The following is a 22,120-nucleotide window of genomic DNA, read 5'->3' as shown; positions in this document are numbered from 1 at the left end:
TGAGGGGGACCTGATTAAATGGCAGTTGTTTAAAAAGACATTGAGACTTTTGAATATTACAAATAAGGAACTTGATTGAAAGACGATAGTGAACCCAACTAAGGGACGTCAAGAGAAAAGTGTGAAGAAGTTAAGTGAACAACATTGTGACGACCAGTATGAACACGACTGAGGGATGTCAACAGTGAATGGTTGGTCTGAGCCCAATTGAGGGAGGCTAACCACTAAGAAGAGGATCGGACCCCGACTGATGGGATCCAAGGGTGAAGAGTAATCACCCAACATGAAAATTATCAGAAGGAACTGTTTGTTTTGTTGTTTTGGTATATTAGGCCCTCTGAGGCAAGAGACTTTGCACTAAAGAGACTTGGGCACAGAAGGCCCCGATTATAGAGAAAACGAACAGTGTGTACTGTGCTCGAGAGTCCCGTCTTGTCATGTGCTGAAAACACAGGAAAGGGAGACCCCGGCCATAACATACTAACTTATCATTTTGTGAACACTTCTTTCTTTTCTTGTGAAAATTATCCCACACTCTTTTGTAGCATAGCAGTAAGGATTGGCAATAGTTTTGCTTTTAGTATTGGCCCTTTTTATTTGACTAGACTCTACTAGGACTGTATTATTATTATTATTTGATGGTCGTTGCTTGCTCCCATCTTAGATTTGGGTTTAGATTAGGTGTTTATCTCACCCATTTTATAGTTTATTAAACACCCTTGAACTGTGATCACTTGTGCTTGTCTTACTTTGATACCATGCCTTTCTCACAGGGGGTAGTCCCAAAATATTTGTGCTTACTGTAAAGAATTGGGAGTAGTGGAACATTGAGTTCACGTTGTTATTGACTGCCCAGGTCTGCTGCAGCTACAATGTCAGTTTTTTTAATACACTTGTTGATGACATTAGCTGGATCAACTCACAGACCTTTTGGCAACACATTTTTTCTGGACATGAATTATGCTTAACGTTCGCACTGCTTAGGTTTTTAAATGTAATTTATATTAGTGGTCCTAAATAAGAGCTAAGTGGATCTGTGGATATAGCAGGTCTGGAACAGTATACGCACTAGCACTTTCTGTGGGAAGCGTGATTGTAAAAACGTGGGGCATAAACCTTTATTGAAACGAATGTAGAAATATGTCTGTCTTGGAATATGCTATGTGTTTTCTTAACTTTTTAAGTAGGTACTTTGTAATGATGGAGAGAATTTCTCTCATTTGTGCACAACGTTTCTTTGTAAACTAACAAGCACCCAATTTTAAAAGAAATTGTTACAAACCTATTCATACACCAATAGTTTGTTCTAAGACGGCCTGATTCATTTGTTCAGCAGGTTTTAAAGCTGTGTTGCTAATGTCAAATAACAAGATACTATTTCATGTTTTGGTTCTTGCGTAGTAGGATAAAATTGGAACTGTTTTTTTAGACCTCCCGCAGAACCTGCATTATTAACTCCTAGACCCCCAGTAGTTACCATCATGGGCCACGTTGATCATGGAAAAACAACATTACTTGACAAGCTACGAGAGACCCAGGTGGCAGCAATGGAGGCTGGCGGCATCACACAGCACATTGGGGCTTTTAATGGTAAGTTTTAACCATTGAAACAACATATTGGGTGTATTCAATGTCACTGTTATTTAGTAACTAAGCTTGTAATGTATTTAAGTATATGCCCATCATTTTATTGTTCTAAACCTTTGTCAGACGGTAGCCACAAGCTTCTGCTTGTCACAAAACAATGGTATGCAAAAGACATTCTTTTGCTAAAGAAAAACCTTTCAGAAAGATACAAGGTGTATGGGAGTAAAGTAAAAAATGTTCTGGTTTTTGTGGTTTATCTCTTCATGGACTACTGAAAATGGCATTTACCTAGAGATCCCTTATAAAAAAAAACTATTTTAGAAAGAGTTAACAACCATGTAGTTTGACTCATATTTGGCCAGAGATGACAATTCCTCTTCATGCCAACTCTAAAACCCTCCATTGGTTGCCAGTGAAGGATAGAGTTTCAAACCCTGTGCTTGGTCCATAAAGCAATATGCAGTCTGGCCCCAGAGTACTTCAGTGGGTGCATTTTCAGCCTCTGCTGGGATTAAGTTCCAGATTTTTGGGGCGTGGCAGGAGAGGGACTGGTTACGAGCCTTCTCCTTACAGCCTAGCTTAGACTCCAGCCTTCTGATGTTTTTTTTAATACAAGGTCCAGAGGTTATCCACTGAGTGTCAGCGTTCCGTTCAAGACTGCTTTGTAGGTGTTGCATGCAGTTTTGAATATGATCCTGGCGGAGAGGGGAAGCCAGTGAAGCTTGAACAGTGTAGGAGAGATGCAGTCGAATCTGCTTTCTTCATTTCTAGTCCTTGTTATCAGTTCTGATTCTTGGCCTGTGATTTTTCTCTCTACATCAGTTTATGCATGTTGCATTGTTTTCTCTGCCGGTCCTGTACCTGGTTTTTCCACCTTCCTTGCACATTGGTCCACTATTATGCCTCAGCTCTGTATTTGAATACAGTGTAACTCCTGTGTTGCTCTCTGTTAAGATCAGATAAGGGATACTCTTTGGTTGCCTACTTCATGTGTGGGAGTCTTACTTTTCTTAGTACATGGTGTTCAGTTGTACACTTACACTGACTACAACTATCTCTTTGGCAAATCCAAGACATGACACTGCTGGATGATAATTAAGAGTAATCGGCTGATATAGATCCCAAGGACTTTCCCTAATATCCCTAAACATCCCCTATATACAAGTACACCCCTTACTCTGACAAATCCTTGTTACCCAGTAAATTTGCTTGACCTTACCTTTCTCTGTGTGTCTTTTGCTTACTACCAGCTACTGTCTCTAGTTCCTATGACAACCTTTCTCAATATGGCATGCACCCTGTTTCTACTATATGTGAAGTGCTACCTCCTAAATCTTCCCTGTGTTCTACCGTGCTCCCCTGGCACAAACAGTCTAGACTCTAGGCAAACTTCTCTGGAGGTCAGTGTGGAGACAGAAATGCTGTATAACAGGCTATTGGTTCAAATAGTTAAATGTTATTTTTTCCACATGAATTCTGCCGAAGTACTTTACTACACTGATTGATTTTATTTTGGGGGTTCTGCCTCCAAACCCCCCTTTCCCTACACTAATCCCCCTTCCCCAGACCCCAACCCTCCAGTTTTAACCCCTACCTGCCCCCTACCACCCACATAATTAGAAATGGTTTTTCCAGCAGATTTCTGTCATAGTAAAGCACTTCCCGCAGAATTCCTGTCGAATAAAATAACTGGATACCGTTCAGATAGGCATTGTCACCACAATGTTCCAGATTATAGATTTACTTTATCTACTGTTGCAGGTGAGTAAAAAGGTTTATTCTTGACAAGTGCGAATTACTATACAAGTCTTTGTTGAGGTTAATGGAGCACTCGGGATTTGACTCTAGGTATGTCGCATTGCCTGTGTCCCCTCCACTAAGACTATTTCTAAAGGGAAATAAAGGTAGCATCGGATCGGATAGGAAGCACAGGATACTGGGCCTAATGCTGTGGCTGTCAAGTTGTTTGTCTAGGTTATAGGTCAAAGGGTCGAATGAAAAGGACAGAAATACAATTGGTTCGAGTCATAAGGACCTAAAACAAAACAATCGAATGTAATTTTTTGGCCAAAAACAACAAATTGTATCCATACCAAGCAAAAACAAAAAAATACATTTTTAAAAAAGCATTCGATTTTTGGGTTTTAGGTCCTTTTGACTCGAACCAATTGTATTTCAGTCCTTTTCATTCAACCCTTTGACTGGACACCCTTTGTCTATCACTCAATATAAGAAACCACTCAGTCGGAAAGATCTCTGGTTACTGTAGGGCACCCCCTTAAGGGTCATATGGTTCCGGTGGCAACTTTAGTGAGAAGGTTGCAAAATGTAGTAAAGGAGTCTTCTGCTTTTGGGAAATTGCAGTTCCTGTGGTGGGACGGTACAATTGAGGTCGAGCTGTTGATGACTGCAGGTAAGCAACGATTATCATGTTTTTAGTCCAATTATGTAGTAACCCTAGACACGTTGATCTGTCTGGTTACTCTTGCTATCGTGTCTTTGTCCTTGCCACAGAGTCTTTTGTATCTGTACTGGCTAACACATCATAGGATCTCGTTGGGGGTCAAGGAGTCAGTAGAGGCAGCCACTGAGTAGGTCCAACCAAGTCAAGATACCCATCTCTATCGCTCACAGTTAAAACACTGTCTTGCGCTCGTTCAGTGCTCGATAATGTCAATATAACTAAAATTTCCCCCCACGAAAACTGAGTTTTGTGTTCCCCAGCGACCCGGCATACAAGCACTTATCCAATCATGGATATCCAGCATTTATCTCAAAGGATTCACATTGTAACTGGACCAGTGTGCCAAATCTATGGGTTTTGCCATTGACTCTAGCCTCTCATTCAGATACCACATTGCCAACAATTAAACCCACATAGCCTAATACAGCTCTCACTCTTACACAAAGTCTTTTGAACCACTGTTAAATACCTGCTGCTTTTACACCTCGAGGAGATAACCTGCTCCTTGCAGGTTTCCTGGCCTCCACCCTCTTTCCAGTCAAAGCAGTGCAATATGCTGCAACAAGACATATTGCTGGCAACAGAAAATGTGAGCAGATTGCCCCTATGCCTGATTGTTGCACTGTGTGCCGATCGCAGCCCAGATCACCTTCAAAGCAGCCTGCGTTACATTTAAGGCTGTATCCACACGAGTGCCATCTTATCTAGCTGAAATGATGGATATCTTTGGTGGGTATCAGCCCAATTCCAGTAGTAGCACCACTGCAAGATTAGAATCTAAACATTGCTGGATTGAAAACATTAGATTACAGGCATTCTTTTGTTATACAGCATTACTCTGGAATACCACCCCACCAAGCAACTGTTAAAATCATTCCTGAACCAAGGTTCAAAACACTTGAGCACCAGCCACTGGACCACTGGACCACTTTGTATCATCTACAAAGTCCAGTATACTAATGACTCTCTCTGTAACTTATGTGCACAACACTTCGTGGCTCCACAGACAGGTTTGCACTTCATTAAACAAAAAAAAGTACATACATTGTTATTTTTTTTAATTTAAAGTGCGTTCTGGAAGTCTAGCATCCTTTCCGCACTAACATATACAAAAAATACACATTTACATTTATGCATTAGCATTAATACAACCATCAACATTTAAAATTAATATATAGGAAAACAATTAATCAAATTTAAAATAATATGTACATTAATTATTAAAATCAGTATTGAAGGCTAGGACTGTGATACTCCTGAATTATTTTACAAATTTCCTCCCATACATGCATTGCCACTGTTGATAGTACTGATGAGTCGGCTCCAAACAGGCAACTCCAGAATACGTCAGAACCAGGGTCTTTATACTTCACTTACGCCCTCTCATATAAGGTTACTAGCTTTTCACATTGTGTCAGCGCACGTCTTGCAGACTCCAGAGTCTGCATAGCCTTTTGTGCCGTGGAATGCCTATCCATGCTCCGGTGTTTTCAAACACCTTAATTGTCTGTAATCTAACTGATGCATGAACCTAGTCATTGCAGGGTACCGTTTTTTTGTTAAGTAGGACTTAAGACTCCTTATATAAAATTATTGTCTGACATATTCACTGAAGTTTTTTAAGGTACCAAGATGTGTCAAAGCTAAGTCTATATCATGGACCCTGGCTTTAACAGGAATCTTGGCCAAGTTGAAGTCCAGCCATGTCTGTGGGATTTGAGTAATTCCAATGTTAGCCATATACTCTATCACTCTGGTGTCTAAGTCGCTGAACCATCTACTTGTTTCAGATCTGCGCGCATGCTGGAGAGCAAGCGAGAGTAGACTATAGGGGCTTGACAGCTCAAACTTTATCTTGGCCCATAGATTACATGACGCAACTGGCCATACCATGCGTAGAGAGGGGAGTCCCAATTCTAGTCTGATCGCCTGGGTAGGCGTGCCGGGAGGTAAGTGTAACATGGAGCAAAGGATCTTTCCCTCCAGTTTACCAACCGCTTCTATCCACTTCCAGGGGAAGACCTCCAAAGCATACATGATCGTAGGCACGATTGACACTTTGTATGCTAATATTTTCACTTCAAGGCATCTCCCTCCTTGGGCGTCAATCTTCTTCCTTAGAGCTAACCATTTCCCCCAAGCTTTTTGGCTTACCTTTTCTAGAATAGCTGTTGTTGTCTACTTTGCCCTAATGGTAATTCCTAGGTAGTGGTAGTAATTGGTGGTTTCCACACTCTCTCCTCCTAACCACGAATGATTGTCGTTGTTTGCAGAAGCCTTTCTCCCAAATACCATGATTTTTGTTTTATTGATTTTGGGCTTCATATACCAACTCAGCTGAAAAAATTGACAAGGCCAAGAGTGAACGCTGTAGACCCACTTTGATCCTGTCAAAAATAACAACATTGTCTGCATACGATATACATACCAGACCCTTATTCCCATATTGAGGAGGGGTGTTAAGTACTTCCCCTAACCTCTTTGCAAGCACGGAGAGGAAGATGTTAAAGAACAAGGGGGCTAATGCACACCCTTGTTTTAAACCCTTTCAAGTTGGGGTGGTGTCTGATAATGCCCCGTCCTCTGATAACCGGATTTTAACTACTTTGTCACCATACATGGCTTTTATAAAATACAGGAGTGAGGAGTCTATTTCCCATTCCTCAAGCATTGTCCATAATTTCCCTCTATCAACGCTATCAAAAGCAGACGAATAGTCCACAAAACAAGCAAATAAGGCCATCCCTGGTTTAGCTTCTAGGTCAGAGATCAATGTCCTCGGGGCCAAGATTAGGTGAATAGTCTAACGCCACTTTCTGAACCCCCGTTTGGTGATAAGCAAGTATTCCTTTTTGGGTTAACCATTCCGTGAGTAATTCCAATAAAATATTGGCGAATACTTTCCCACTACAGTCCAGCGTTGCCAAGAGTCTGTAGTTTTCCGGACTTTCTCTCTGGCCTTTTTTAAAGATGGGAATTAGGATGGCGCTTTTCCATGTCTCGGGTATCACCCCGGTTTGTCATACCTGTAGGTACATTAATTTCAGCGTACTCGCCCAAAACTCGGGATTGCCCTTCAGAGTCAAATTGGTAAGGCCATCAGGGCCGGTAGCACTAGATGATTTTAATTGTTTAATTTTAGCTACCAGGTCCACTGTTTCAATAAATTCACCCACCTTGGTGTTTAACATCGGGCGGGGTGTCTGAGGTGGATATTGTGGGCCTTGAAAAGTCCTTTTAATGAATTCTATCCATTTTACATCTGTTACCTTGACTATTTCACTCGGGCCCTTAAACAGGCCCTGCTTTTCCTCCTTTACTGTTCTAAGGTGTGAGGTGTGTCTGATCCTGAGACTACAGTATCGGTAGAAACCAGTACAGCTGCACCATCAGAGTTGTTCCTAAAGAGGCTGAAAATCCACATATTCCTTCTTAAATGTATGCGCCCCTTTATTGCTGCAGGTACCTGGCTCAACATTAAACAAACTAATGGTGCAGACCATATCTTTTTATTGGATATTTAGAGCTGAAAGAAAAGTCATCAATCTACACCATAGGTTTGCATCCATTCAAAAGTTTTGGTGGCCATCTAACCACTGGGACCACCACGTTCATTCTTAGCAAGTATTTTTCCTGTTCCCGGGCATTAGGTTGGAATGTGTATTCTCAATCAAAGCCCCAGACACTCTTTCACACTTGTCTTATGAGGGTGAATACAGAGCTGCTCCCCAACAGAGCTCAATCAGGAAGTGTCCACAAACGGCTACATCTGTGCCATCTTGTTTTGTCTATGTATGATTGATTTCTTTGTCTTCCTTACAACACGTCGATGAGGTTAGGAAGGCCCCCTGCATGCTGCCATGTATTTCACATTCACCCTCAAGTAGGCAACCCTGGCCTGACTTAGTACACTATACTGAGTATTTACAGGGTGCTCTGTAGAGCTACCCCAGCGTACCCCTTATACCCCAACTACATTTAGGTAATCTGCCACCAGCAAGCAGGGCATCCCAGGCAGTGATGAGAAAGGACATGCACACGACAAAACTGGGTGGTTGCTGGTACGCTAAGAGCCTTAGTTTAGGACTTTCAACCACACCGTAGGTAGCCTGCCTGGGTGTAATGGGTGAATTTAACACTGTTTGGAGGATTCCTAGCTGTCTGTGTTTTAGGGTGTGACAGGAGTCTATCCACAACTAAGCAGCTCAGTTACTCCAAACCCACTGTGGTGTAGCACCCAAGGTAGCATTCTTATGGGGGGAGCGGAGCAATTAAAGGTACATAAAACTCTTTATAACGTTCAATAAGAAAATATCAACAAAATATATGATTACAAATATGTTTATTTTTGCTCCTCAATGAAGATAATGTAGAAATGCAAGAGGGTAACTTTCTGACATGGTTACAAGTGAATGCCTTGAGTGGGGACTCTGCCAAGTTGAGTTCACTGGGTGAGTTTGGTGTCATCCAGGGCATCCAGACAACAAGGTTATTAAATGAGATTAGGATGTCGCTAAGTGAATAAAGCTCCCCGATAGGAACCTGTGTTCATGTTATAAGGACAGCACTGTTAGCTGCCAAAATGTTTGAGCCATCGAACTGCACCAGCATCAGAGACAGTCTGCAGTGTGGGAATAACTGTTCTAATGAAGGAAGAAAAACTTCTATGCAGGAAAAGGGACTTTACCATTACTAATCGTGATGCGGGGCCTAACTTATGTGATCTTATGCTGGGGTACTGTGCAGATGTTCGGAAGCTAATGACTCTGGTCCAGGCGGTATATGCAGTGGCCCTGTTGTGCAGGTCAGGTAAGCTTTATGGTCTGCGGAGTCACATGGGTCTTTGCTTGTTTGTTTCCAGGGTCAGGAAGCCTCCACCTGTTAAAATCCCTGTGTTATCCAGTGCTCCTGCTTCTTCATGTCAAGATGTTGTTCTGCTTGCCCTGTGCAGGTCATGTGAGCAATGTGATCTTGTAGGCTTATGAACTAGCTTGTCTCACTTCTTCAAGGTTACGGAGCACCACTTATGTATCACTCTGGCCAATGAGAAAGCTGATATCTACAGATCCCAGCAGCTCACTGCCTTTAGAGGGTAATCTTTGGCAGGATGTCAGAAGGGAGATTCCACAGCTTCCAACAATGCCTGCTGGATGAATAAGAATCCCTCCCACAGATAGCATTGCACTACCATATGAATCGCCAAGAACATTGCTGGCGTCCTGCCATTGTAAAGTGCTCCTGAGCTCCGGTAAGCACTATAGGCAATAACATATGAGTGGTCTTTGGGTTTAGGATGCTTATTGGTACTTCTCTACTTGTGCCTGCAATTGACAATTGGTAGAGGAATGAGGTTTGTCAGTATGAGGACCACTAAAGATCTGTAGAAGACCACTTGAGTCTGAAAGCCTTGGTCGTACCTGAACTGCAGTCGCTGGGCTTGGACTTTACTTTCTGATAACTGTAAAAGTGATGTCTTCCTGTGAGCAAGTTGCACTTCTCCCTAACATCAGATGTTCCCCTCTGCTCTGACTCAACACTTTCTCAAGGAGGTTATTGCCAGACCACCTTCTCTGCAGGTCTTCTTCATTGGCAATGGGGACCACCCCTTTTGACTTCAAATCTTGCATTGATCCACAACATTCTGGAAAGTCAACTAACTATGTTTTAACCGTGGGGCCTGTCAGAACATCAGGCCTGTATTTAAAAATGTGGTTACAGCAACATCTGGACCAGAATCCCACTCTGCCAACCAAAAGCCACACTATCCCATTGATTTTGATGAGGGGATAACTCCCAGTGATGGTACCAGCATCCCCCTTTTGTACCCAAAGGACCCATTTGACTTTGGGCATTGCCTACCATCCCAGTGGGTAAGGAAATGACCCTGAACTCTGACATTTTCTAAACAGTCTGCTTGTCTGTAACCTGCACATCATTGTAACATACTTTTACAGAAAATAAATGGTGTATGACTATTCACTTATTTGAATTTATCCAAATCCTAAAACCACTCTGCTCTCCTCCGAGGAGTTGACCATAACTGTTCAGCTGCCATTAGTTGACCTAGGTAACGCTTAAGGGATACCCTAATATTTAGCTGTGGGTCAGTGCTTCTAATGCCCCTGAACACAGAGGTGTGAGAAACTGATCTACGAAGGTAGAAGAACTCATGAATGAAAGGCTGCTGTTTTAGGGTCACCCCATGTGGGACATACTATTGGTAAAGGTTATAGTGTAGGTACTCATTTTTCATTGAATCACACAATGTACATTCAGATAGTGCAGGTGCTCGGTCTGTACTCAACTGCATACACAATGGGATAGTGTAGGTGTTAAATTTATATGGAACTGCACCCTCAATGTACTTTGGAATAGTTCATGTGGCCCATTCAATACTGAATTGCATGTTCTTTAAGATGGAGCAGGTGGTGTGAAAGACTCTCCATAATGCTCACGGTCCCTGAGAATACAAATGTGATATTTGAATCGAGATGTGCCACTAGCAGGGTTACTTTAATAGTGCCTTGTTCCCTTTTTAATCTTAGAAGATTGACTGACTCCACTGGTAGCCCCTATCAAGTGTTTGCTCCTTCCTGCCTGCAACCCCAACAAACCTTCATTTCCAGAGGTACTTTTACTCTGCACTTTGCTTTGAGAGTTGTTGTTGGTGTTCATATCCTTTGAGCCTTTGCTTTAGTAGTCGGTGTTTTTCTGCTTTTGGACCTTTTTGACAAGCAGCAAGTGGGTTGGCTATTTACCTTTTGTAAGAAAGTCGTCCCCTGCCTTTGCCTGGGGGTTGCGGTTGGAGTGGGGTGGGGGCGGTGTCATAGGCAGTGGGATGCTGCCAGCCACACTGTTATGCTTGTCCTGTAGGAGGCACAAAGGGAATCCCTTGGATCCTCTCACCTCAACGAGCTCTAAAGGCAGGGGACTATCACAAGTGGTGCACTTTCTATACCTTTCCCACTTCAGCAAAGGGTGAACCCTTTCTCTAGACTAAGTGGAAAAGAAACCAGAGAGATTAGAACCATACAATCATGGAAGGTATGGCCAGTTTATTTTATTACATGTATAGTTAGCAGATCTTCAAATTTTTCCACTATGCCCAATTAACACCTCATTTGCTGTTTCAGTTATGCCCAGTGTTTGGGCAGAATTACATTTTTGGGGCTCTGCTGTTCCTTTTAGGAACCCCTAAACCTTGGGCTTTTTCCCCTAGGGATTTTAGCATCCCTGACCTTGTTGTGGCCAGCGGGACATCTACTGAAGTTCTGTATTTTTTAGGTTCTGCTCTCTGGCATTTTGTTTTTGGGCCATTCCTTTCACTGGGCAACTACAAAGGAGGCCTCAAATCGTAGTCCTGCACACATGGGCTCACTAAGACCAGCCCTGCACCCTCTGTAGTGGTTTGGGCTGGTTTAAACCAGTCCATAGCCATAGATTAGCCATGCCATGTCAAGTTGGAGTGTAAGTAAAAATGTGGTGCTTTTTGGGACCAACCCAATTGGCCAGCCACCAAAACCTTTGTTAGGATCCATGTTATGTGATTGCAGGGCTGACTTGGGCCCGCCAATGAGTGTGTAGGTACCTCTAGGAGAGATACTGATCCTGCCCTGAGTTCTGCTGGATTTTTCTTGGAAGGCTACAAGTTTACCTTCCTGCTCGGAAGATTTTGACACCAAAAAGCTGCTGCTGAATTTTGAGACCAAGCCAGGCCATACTAGCTGGGCTTGTGCCTCTGTACCCAAACTCCTTTTTTTGATTGGCTGCTGGACGTCCATCCATTGTCGCGCTGATCCTCTCAATTTTTTCGCCCATTGACCGGCTTGTGTGCTGGGCTGGGCTCGCACGTCTGTACTAGGGCCATCTCTGGTCTGTTTTACTGCCATCTTCCAGGTTTACTGCCTTGGTAGTCTGTCTTAGTCTGTTTTAGTGTCAAAAGCTGACATTACCCAGAAGGGTGTTGGGATGCCTACTGTGAGAAACCTGATGATATTTGCCCACCTAGTCCCCCGGGATCTTCCAATCAGCTGGCCAGGGAAGGGCTATCGCTTTTGGATCCCGACCCTGGGGGTGGACAAGCGATGGAGGATCACCTGAGTGGACGGTCACGTGGGATTTGGAGGACAATATCCAAGGGCGAGACACCAATCCACTCTCCCTCAGCCTTAGAGGGATATTTCCAATCACACCCAATCTCCCCGTCCCCATTTCCAATAAGTACTGGGACGTAGAAGAGGGGATCAGGAGCAATGAGGATTGCCCATAGAAACAACATAGGAATACAAAGTGAGGCCGACCATATAACACCTTTGAATTATCCCACTAATATGAGTCAGGCAAGGTCAGGCACTTTACTCCAACTGTGCACGACTCCAATTGACTCACCTGCGTTATATAAATGGTGGTTCTGCCAGAAGTATTGAACGAGCTGGGGATGCTGAATGGACCAGAGGAGCCAAGGAGTGTCCGGAGGAGAATGGCATGCCGAGACGCTGGCCCGGTCTTCGTGAAGGGCTGCAACTTGGCTAGGGAGCCGTGTCTGCAGGAAGCTGAAGCGAGGCAGCCTGTTTTCTGCTGGTGGTGTTCAGGGAAATGCTTGTTCCCTTGGGATGTGTGCCAGTCCCAAGGGTTCTGAGGGGCAGCTGGTGAAACCCTGACCTCGACCCAAACCCATTTGAACCTGCTTTCCAGCGCGCATTACTGTTGGTGAGTTTCATGATACAGAGAGAAACTCAGTAGCCTGCAGGTGGCTGGAGCGGGAGCAGGAGCGTTGTTGAAAGGAGAGCCCAGTGAGCGAAAGCGGGACGAAACCAAGCGAAAGCTGGAAAGCAGTGAAGGGAAGCAAAGTGAAGCAAGGGAAAGGTGAAAGTAAAGCAAAGCAAGCCAAAGCTGGAAAGCGGTGAAAGAAAGCAAAGTGGAATGACAGAAAAGGTGCGCTAGAGGCGCAGAAGTAATGAAAGAGAGAAAAGTGCGCTGCCAGCACGGCAACAGCCAAGGGTGGGTGCGAGAGGGATCCAAAAGTAATGAGAGGGGTGCAAGCTACCCAAAACCGTGAGAGACAGCAAAGAGACAGTGAGAAGGAAAACGGACAGTCAAGAGAGGGCGCAACCAACCCGAAAGAAATACAGAGAGTGCAAAAGGCATGTTAAAGGGCAAATGAAGGTGCAAGAGAGTATGTGGAAAGTAAGGCGAAGTGTGCAAGAGGCACAGAAAGGTGGAGAGAAGGTGCAAGTGTGCGCAACATGAAAAGAAGGTGTGCAGGAAGCACAGTAAAGTGGAAAAGGACAGAGGGAAAGAGGCACAGAAGAGGAAAAGGTGCCAGAGAATAAGGAAAGGGGTTAGAGGTCCGAGTGTTCTCGCCTGGAAAGAGCAAAGAACCTGACATTCTCGAAAGTCTCTGATACTACCCCATGAAAGAACTGTACAGTGAAATGTACATCCTGACAAGAGGAACATTTTGTTTGTTTGAGACCAGAGGGGACCAGGCTTGGGGAATGGAACCCTGAGAGGCCTAACAGGAACTGTGTTTATTTTTTATCTGGTAGGACTGAAGCTTGGGGAAGGGAACCCCAATAGACCCAGAGACATTATGAACTCTTTTGACTTGCTGCAAGAGCCTTACGTGGATGGTTACAAAGGCAACCCTTTTAAATTGAACTATTTTGAAGTGGCAGAACTATACCTATTGGTAAGACTACCTGAAACCAAAACCAGCTGTGGTTTACAGTTCCTTTTGAATCCCCATTTTTCCTTTAAGAAGACACCCTATTCCATTTGGTTTAAGAGTGAGGGCAAGCATAGGTTTGGACACAGATGAACCTTGGTTTTGGATTTACTGACATCGATGTCCCTTAGAAACATCAGTTGACGGAACAACCCCCTTAGAGTTTCGGCCAGATAGGCATTACACCAACCCCACAAAGTGTGATAATAAAGGTTTTCAAACTGTTACTTTCGAGTCTGTGTCTATCTTGATACCATGCCAGTCTCACACTACACACATCCTCTCCTGTTAGTTTGGGCCATCCTGGTTCATCTCACCTGTTGCTTCGGTTTTCTGCGGGTGTGCTGCCCTCCTTTGTCCTCCAACCCTTTGGAATATGATTTGCTTGGTGCTGCATTCTTCTAGGAGCCATCTTCATTATTGCGCTCACTTCTGGCTTGAGGGTCCCACTCCTCTGAGGCTGTTCTTCTTTTCCTCCATCTTGGTCGTTTATTGGTCTGGGGTTCAAGTCCTTGGGTGACCAGATTCTCCAAACCATGTGTGAGAAAGACGAGCGGTACTCACTGGATTTTTCAGCTTTTCTGAGCTGTTTTCATGAACCAACCCCATAACTACTTATTTCTGGAATTTGAGGTGGCGGTTTATTCAAGATACTTACCTTAAGGGTTCACTCTGTGATTGTTCGGTTCTGCAGATCCCCTTCAACCACATTTTGCCATAGACATCTACTGGCCCAAATCCTGCTTGGCTTCATCTCTTCCTGGGGCTGCTGGGCAACAAACCTGGCACTGGAGCTCTTGAAGAGGGTCTCCTCTGTCATCGCCTGGGGTCAGTGCTGACGTTTCCGCTCATTTGGGGTACAGCTGGTACTTGCCTTTCTTTTCTCGATAACCGCAACAGTGCCTATTGACTTTGTCCTATTTAATCCAATGAGGAACTCACAAAGTGACTCTTGATGTACTTAACTGCTTATCTGGACATTTTTCCTGGGTCTCTGAAGTTCTGAAGTCAGAAGTGGAGAAATGTGTTTTTGAAGTCCTGCATTACATTCCTGCTTTTACTTTTTGGTGTATTTCTTTCCTAGGAGTGTAATGAATTGGTGCAGTGTTCCCAAAGGTGTTCAGAATGTTGGTGGCCTCTGGCTTTTTGCTCTTAAGTGTGCTTTCATTCCTCCTCCTCCAGGCCCTACATTGACTGTATCATGCTTATTTTTAAAATTATTATTATCATTATTATTGGGGTATTTATTGAGCATGGATCTAGCTTCAGAAAGCAATGGAGCACTTTACGATCATAGGGGGAAGAACATGATGAGGGAAGCAGAGAAACAAGGGAACCGGGAGCTTACGGGGAAGGGGGTGGACAGGCAGTTTGGTAGCAAGGGATCTACAAGCAATTTGGGGAGGAAACTGTGGGGAGCAGATCACCCAGTCTCAGGTAGGGTGGGAGTGGAGGGTGCGCGGACCTACGTGTTGGGGAGCAACTATTAATTAGAGAGGTTTGGCTTCCCTTTTGTTTGGAATCACTTTTTCACTTTTAGGGTAGATAGTAAAACAAACCCTCTCCAGAGGGCTTTAAAAAATTTCTCCAGAACTCTTTACTTAACACATTCAAGCTCATGTTCCATGAGCACGAAGCGTAATTGAGTGGTGTAAAATCCTTTCATAGGGCTTTTATGACATTCATTTACGTTACAGGCTTGTATTCAAACATTTGTATGGCAGAGAGGTGGAGAGGAATGCAACTTGAGTTTCCGCCACCTCCTTCCTCTCCACCATACAAATGCTCCAGCATCTGCGTGGCATGGATTTTCAATGCGGGGCAGATGCTGGCAATCCCTTTATGGTGCGCTAGCTTTATGCAAAAACATAAAGCAGGCAGACTACATAGGGATCCATTGTACGCACTCCCAACCATGCTCGCATGGCAGAGAGCATGCACAATTAGAATTAAACCCTCCCTGAGATGCATGCATGTTGGGGAGGGTTTAATTTCAATTGGAAACGCTGCTTACCATGCACGCATGGTAAGCAGTGTTCCCAGTTTAAATGAAACCCTCCCTGACATGTTTGCATCTCAGGGGGGGGGGGGTTCATGTCAATTGTGAGCGCCGCTTGCCATGACAAGTGGTGCTCACAAACAAAAGTAAATGCTGCCTGGCATGCCAGGATGCCAGGCTGAGTTTACCATTTACACTGCAGAGTGTAAATGTGAAGGACAAAAGGCAGCGTACACGCTTGTATGCTGCCCTGTCACCTTTACATTTGCACCCTGCAGCGCAAATGATGAAAATTTGGTGGCAGGGAGCTGTTTATATTTCAGTGTATACATAACGGCTCTCTGCCGGCAAATTACTCATTTTGCCAACATGAGCCCCATTATGTGCAGACTCCTACATCCCTCCCCTTCTCAGGGGAAACCTAAGGCCACATTACTACACAGGATAGCGGCAGGGACGTGGGGGAATGGCGATCACCTGAACCCTAGACTGGCCATGCAGGAGGCTTGGGCGGAGCTGACACAACACCCTCGGGGTGCAGTACTGTATAGTCCCTTATCAAACAGAGGTCATGCCAAGCGGAACAAAATTCAAATGAATGCATAAGTGTTGCAGCAGACTTCAAAGGGCCAATGCCCAGAGAGGCACAACCAGATCAAAAGACAACCCAAAGACAATATATACAAGGACATTTTAGTTACATTTTATTATTTATTCACAAGTAGATAAAATATCATATTAAATCTGTGTTTGACCCATAGTACATATTGGGTTTTTTAAGAATAAAGTGCATCGCAATTAAAGTGTTAATAACATCCTAACAGAAACTGCAATGGGGATCCCACACCGCATATACACGAGTGAAAAACCAGACACCCCAGTCTGGTGAAGGGGATCACGCGAAAGGGGACTGGTATTCACAAGTGCAACAGCGGTAGCATTTCTATACGAATACAATCCAATCAACATAGAAAAATTGCACAATTCATTCAAATGGGGTGCCATTCGTCGACTACACTGTTGTAGGGACTACAGAATAGTTAAGAGTCAACCTAACAAAACTTATTTACATCACATAAGGTAGTTTCGACGGATTAGATCGTCTAGCTGTATTTCAGTTGATGTCCGTCTTCCTCAGGATGGCGCGCTCCCTTGTTGTCAAGCGCCACAAAATATGGATGAATTCAAATGTACAGAATTTTTAAAACCAGCAATGAACAAGAGACCAAAATGGGTGTTGTTAACCCTAAAAAGGAAATGAAAACACACAAGAACAACACACAGTGGATTAAAAATGGAATAATCATAAGGACATAATCCATAATCTAAGATCAAAGCAACCACAAAGCACAACCGGGAGAAGTAACAAATACCATATTCTCGACCAAGTAAATTGTGACCAACATCATGTTTTTCAATTTAGAGATGCGACAACCATGTAACAGCCAGACCTCAATTAATGAGTCTGTGGAGACAAAACACAAGAACATCTAATAAGATTGGGAATTTTTTTTCCCTAATTCTAAATTGTAACGCAATACAGATTCACTGCTGACCCTTTAAAATACAGCGCAAACCTTAACCTAGTGGTGCATTGTAATGACCAACTCACCTAATATAAATGGCTCGGATAAATAGCCATGTCCAGAAGCACAGCCAAAAAATTGACTCAGAATGGAGAGTCTTTTTATACGCCATTTTCTTCATCCAGTGCCTTCATACTGTATGAATTTCAAGTGCTGAGCACAAGAAGGACAAAGAGAGAAACAACAATAGTTATGTATGTTTTAAATGGGCTGCTTAAAATAAGCAACCTTAAGACACATTTTCGTTCATGACGGCACATAAGGCCGTAATTTTAATATCTTAATCGCGACCAAATGCTGAAAATAAGCCACCTTGAAACACATTTTCATCTGTAACGGGGGGGGGTGGGGGGAGAAAAAAACACACACACACGCACACGCACACGCACGCCCCCCCACCCCCCCCCCCGAAGTCGCCTGTTGATACCCAGCCACTTTTGGGTGCGGAACAGGGGGGACACCTCCAGCCCCTGTGTCCCAGGACCCAGACTCCCCTTCTCTGGAAAAGGGGGTGGGGGGTGACGACCACGCATAGGACGAAGAGCCTTTGGCATCAGTGAAGGCGTTTCATGACTGTCGTCAGGTCCTTGAAGAGTTCTTGGGGGTCCCCCAGCCAGAGCAGGCCCCCCCAGCAGTTGGGGTGTTGGCAGAGGTGCTGGCCTGGCGTGCCACAAGCCATTCGGGCATTGCCGTCCAGAAAGATGTCCTGTCGGGGCGAGGAAAGTCTGGGGGAAGCCCAGGGCTAATGCCCAGATGAACAAGAAATTGGATAGCCGGTTTAGGCCTTTGGATGGGGAACCAGTCCTCCTGGCCTCCCACCCTCAGCCGCACTCTTCAGTTGTGGCGACGCCTTCCTTGTATTCCAAGCCATAGTCTTTGTCATCCTCCTATTTGGATGACTAGCTTGTGAGGACCAGCTCGCCTGAAGAAGCGGTGTACTACTGCTCGCTCAACTGGCAGAAGTTGCATCTGACTCCCGCCCTGGACTTGTTATTCCTCGGGGGGCGCTGGGACACAGCCATGCAGTGGGTGTTCCCCTCGCCCGAGAGGCTCCTGTCCCTCCGCAAGGTGATAGGGCACTTTCTGACCAATCCGACCACCTCGGCATGGTGGGTCCAGAACCTTCTGGGCATGATGGCATTTTGCGGGCACACAGTTCGGCACGCCTGCCTCAAGATGAGGTGCCTCCAGCTCCTCCTGGCAGCCAACTGGGACCAGGAAACTGTCCCTCCAACCAGATCTTCACTGCTGGCTGATGGACTGCAATGTGGCAGTGGGAACTCCCTTTACCCTAACGGAGCCCACTCTGGTGGTAAGAACGAATTTCTCACTTTCGGGCTGGGGTGCTACTCTGGAGAGCTACTCGATTCATGGCTCATGGTCCAGGGCAGAGGTCCTCCTGCATATCAATCTGCTCGAGCTCAGGGCATTGGGCTTGGCTCTCAGGGCCTTTCTGCCGCTCATCAGGGACAAGGCGGTACTGGTCAGGACCAAACATTCCATGACAATGTTCTACTTGAACAAGCAGGATGGCACTCGTTTCCCCTTCCTATGAAGGGGGTGCCAATCTGGGAATGGGCCCTGAGGAGATATGGATTTCCTCAGTCCATCCACTGGGGGACAGCAGTGCAGAAGCAGACCAACTCCGCTGCTTGTGGTTCAATATCTACAAATGGAAGTTACACATCAACTGTTTGTTGCCCCTGTTCCAGAGATGGTGGGTTCCAGATCTGGACTTATCCATATCTCCTCTAAATTCCAAGTGCTCCTAATTTGCTTCATGGGCAGGACGGCCGCAGGTGCTAAGCGTTTCCTCCTCCTCAGTTGCTCCAGCAGACTCTCTGCAAGTTCCGGGCATCGGTGGGTTGCAGCTTCATCCTGATTGCCCCCCACTGGCCGTTGAGGGCTTGGTTCTTGGATATGCTGAAGATGTGCTCCCAGGGGTCTGTCCATCTCCAGATCCCCAGCAGGGGCTTCCTGACACGGCAGAGCTGGCCCTAGCTGTCTGGTTCCTGACCAAATCTGGTAAGGATTTGTATTATCCAACACAGTTCGGTAAAATAATGTCCATATGTAACCTGTTGCTTTCTCCCTTATTTAGGCGCTGAGAGAAAGTATGAAGTCTCGGGGAATAATGCCTCTGGCGGTAAAATCAGGTAAGTCTTTTGTGGTGAGGAGGGTTCCCCTTGTTAGTCCCTTGTTTCACCTTGCTGTCCTTTTGTTTCCCCTTAGGGGCCGGGGTTCGGCTAGGATGCAGTGGAAGCTGCGCCGACCCGTGAAGAAGAATAGTACCCCTGGTGGTAAAATCAGGTAAGTCTATGGGGGTATTCCTCTGTGTGTATTCCCTTGGCTCACCTTGCTGTTCTTGTCTTCTCCTTAGGTGCCGGAGTGCGGCGTTAACATGCAGGAGGATGCAGTGAAATGTGAAGATGCTGCGAAGGCCGGTGAGTTCAGTGCGGCGCTGCAGCAGGCGAGGGGACACGCATAAAATAACTTCTTTCTTCCAGCTCGAAGGCGCGATGGGTCGGGAATTCAGGTAAGGATCAAAGGTATTGCTCTTGTTCTAACCTTTTCTCCTTCTTTCTCCCTTTTTCTAGGAACTCCAAACTCGAGGCGGGCGTGGCAGAAGACTGGATGCAGACTTGCAGGCACGGTGAGCGTTACGCTGCTGGATGCAGAATAACGCGAAGCGTGTGCTGCTGTTTGGGTGTGGTTTAAATAGCAACCAAAGTAGTCCCAGGTAAGTATTCCTCCCCAGCCCCACCCGAGTAAAAAAAAAATAGTCCCTAGGTAAAATAGTCCCTTCCAAGCCTCGTTTGGCTTGGAGCTCTTGCAGCATGGTCTGCATCAGGTAAGTTTTAATCTATGAGCCATAGGCGCCAGGACTGCACCCAAGTAGCCCCTAGCGGGGGTTGTTGGGCTTGCTTGGGGTAACTTGATGCCTGCTTCCGGGGTTGCGGGACTTGGTCTGGGTCCCCGGGGGTAGGCATCATGACAGCACCCCCCCCCCCCCCCAGGCCCCTCCTAAAGTCATTTTTCCCTGTGGTTTCGGTTTGTCTGGTAAATTTCAATGGAATTTCTTCACCAATCGGGGTGCATGAACATGGTCACTAGGTTCCCATGACCTTTCCTGTGGTCCGTAACCTTTCCAGTCGATTAAATAAAAAAGTTTTGACTTTATCAGCTTGGAGTCCAGGATGTTCTTAACTTCAAATTCGGGTTCTCCGTCTACAAGGATGGGGTCTGGTGGCTTGGTTAGTCTTGCCCCTGGTTGTACTGGCTTCAAAAGTGACACATGAAATTCGGGATGAATTCGCATATTAGCAGGTAAATCCAACTTGACAGCCACCGGGTTGATAATGGCCTTAATAGAGTAAGGTCCCAAATATCTGGGGTTAAAGGTCCGTGTTCCCTTTAGAGGTATATGTTTTGTGGCTAACCATACCTGGTCCCATATTTGGTATTGTGGAGAATCACTTCTATGCCGATCAGCATCTTTCTTGTATTTTTCTTTCGCCTGTTTTAAATGTGTAGTTGCTTCCTTAAAGGCTTGTGTAATCGTAGCGTGCAGATGGTCCACTGCGGGCATTTCTAAGTCTTGGGGTGAGTCAAGGTCTGAGGTTCGAGGATGGTGCCCATATAAGGTATAAAAGGGGCTTTGTCCAGTTCCAGAGTGTACTGAATTATTGGATGCATATTCGGCAATCCAAAGAATGTCTTTCCAATTACTCTCCGTCTGATGTAACATACAACACAGGTATTGTTCGAGAGTCTGGTTGGTCCTCTCCGTTTGACCATCGGTCTGGGGGTGGTGACTAGTCGATAACCTCCCATCCATTTGCGCCAATTGACAGCATTTTTTCCAAAAATGTGAAATGAATTGACTTCCCCGGTCAGAGACGGAAATCCATGTATGCGAACAATGTTTTCGAGGAATTCCTTGGCCAGGATTGAGGCTGAAGGTAGTCCTTTTAAAGGAATAAAGTGGGCCATCTTGGAAAAAAGATCCACAATAACTAGAATGGTGTTAAACCCATTACAAGGAGGTAGATCGGTAATAAAGTCTAACGATAAGGTGTGCCATGGTGTAGGCGGAATGTCTAAAGGTTGTAAGAGTCCAGCTGGTTTTTTCTTTTGACTTTTGTTTTGGGTGCAAATGCCACAAGACATCACAAATGATTTAATATCCTTTCGCCAGGTGGGCCACCAGAATTGTCTTTTAATTTTAGCTTCAGTTTTTGCAATACCTGGGTGCCCCTCCATTAGGGTATCATGATAACGGGAAATGACTAGCTCTTGTAGTTCCTGTGTGGCAGAAATAGCCGCCCTTGGTAATAAGGTAGATCATTGGTGACAGAGTAGTCCGGGCCTTTCTTTACCCAGTCCTGCAGGGCTGTAAGATCAAAGAGTTGCTGGATCTTTACCTGAATGTCCTCTAGTGTCTGTAGAGTATTCGGGATAAGGCGTCTGCTTTACCCTTCTTACAACCTGGTCGATAGGTTATCACGAAATCGAACTCGGCAAAAAACAATGCCCATCGGAGTTGACATGACCATTGGGCCTTGGCTGTTTTTAAATACTGTAAGTTCCGGTGATCACATTAATGGTATGCCTGGCACTGAGAAGATAGTGCCGCCAAGCCTTGAAGGCGGATTTAATGGCTATCTCTCCTTGTCGGTAACCGCATAGTTTAACTCGGGTGCCGAGAACTTTCTGGACCAAAATGCTAGTGGGTGAAGCTGGCCAGTTTCAGGGTC

At 45.1% G+C, this 22,120-nt stretch overlaps 1 protein-coding gene across 6 annotated transcripts in view; it reads left to right on the top strand.

Annotated features, from left to right (window-relative positions):
- MTIF2 (mitochondrial translational initiation factor 2) overlaps positions 1-22,120 on the top strand; it is an 857,581-nt gene that overhangs the window by 220,742 nt on the left and 614,719 nt on the right. For all 6 annotated transcript variants that reach the window (XM_069608244.1, XM_069608249.1, XM_069608245.1 and 3 more), the window contains one exon: positions 1,430-1,590. In XM_069608244.1, coding sequence (XP_069464345.1) covers positions 1,430-1,590 — 161 coding nt within the window. The remainder of the gene's footprint in view (positions 1-1,429; positions 1,591-22,120) is intronic.

The sequence above is a fragment of the Ambystoma mexicanum genome, chromosome 4q, assembly GCF_040938575.1.
Source record: "Ambystoma mexicanum isolate Mex_15411 chromosome 4q, UKY_AmexF1_1, whole genome shotgun sequence".
Lineage (NCBI taxonomy): Eukaryota > Metazoa > Chordata > Amphibia > Caudata > Ambystomatidae > Ambystoma > Ambystoma mexicanum.
The sequence above is the reverse complement of the archived record's forward strand: the minus strand, read 5'-3'. Positions and strand labels throughout refer to the sequence as shown.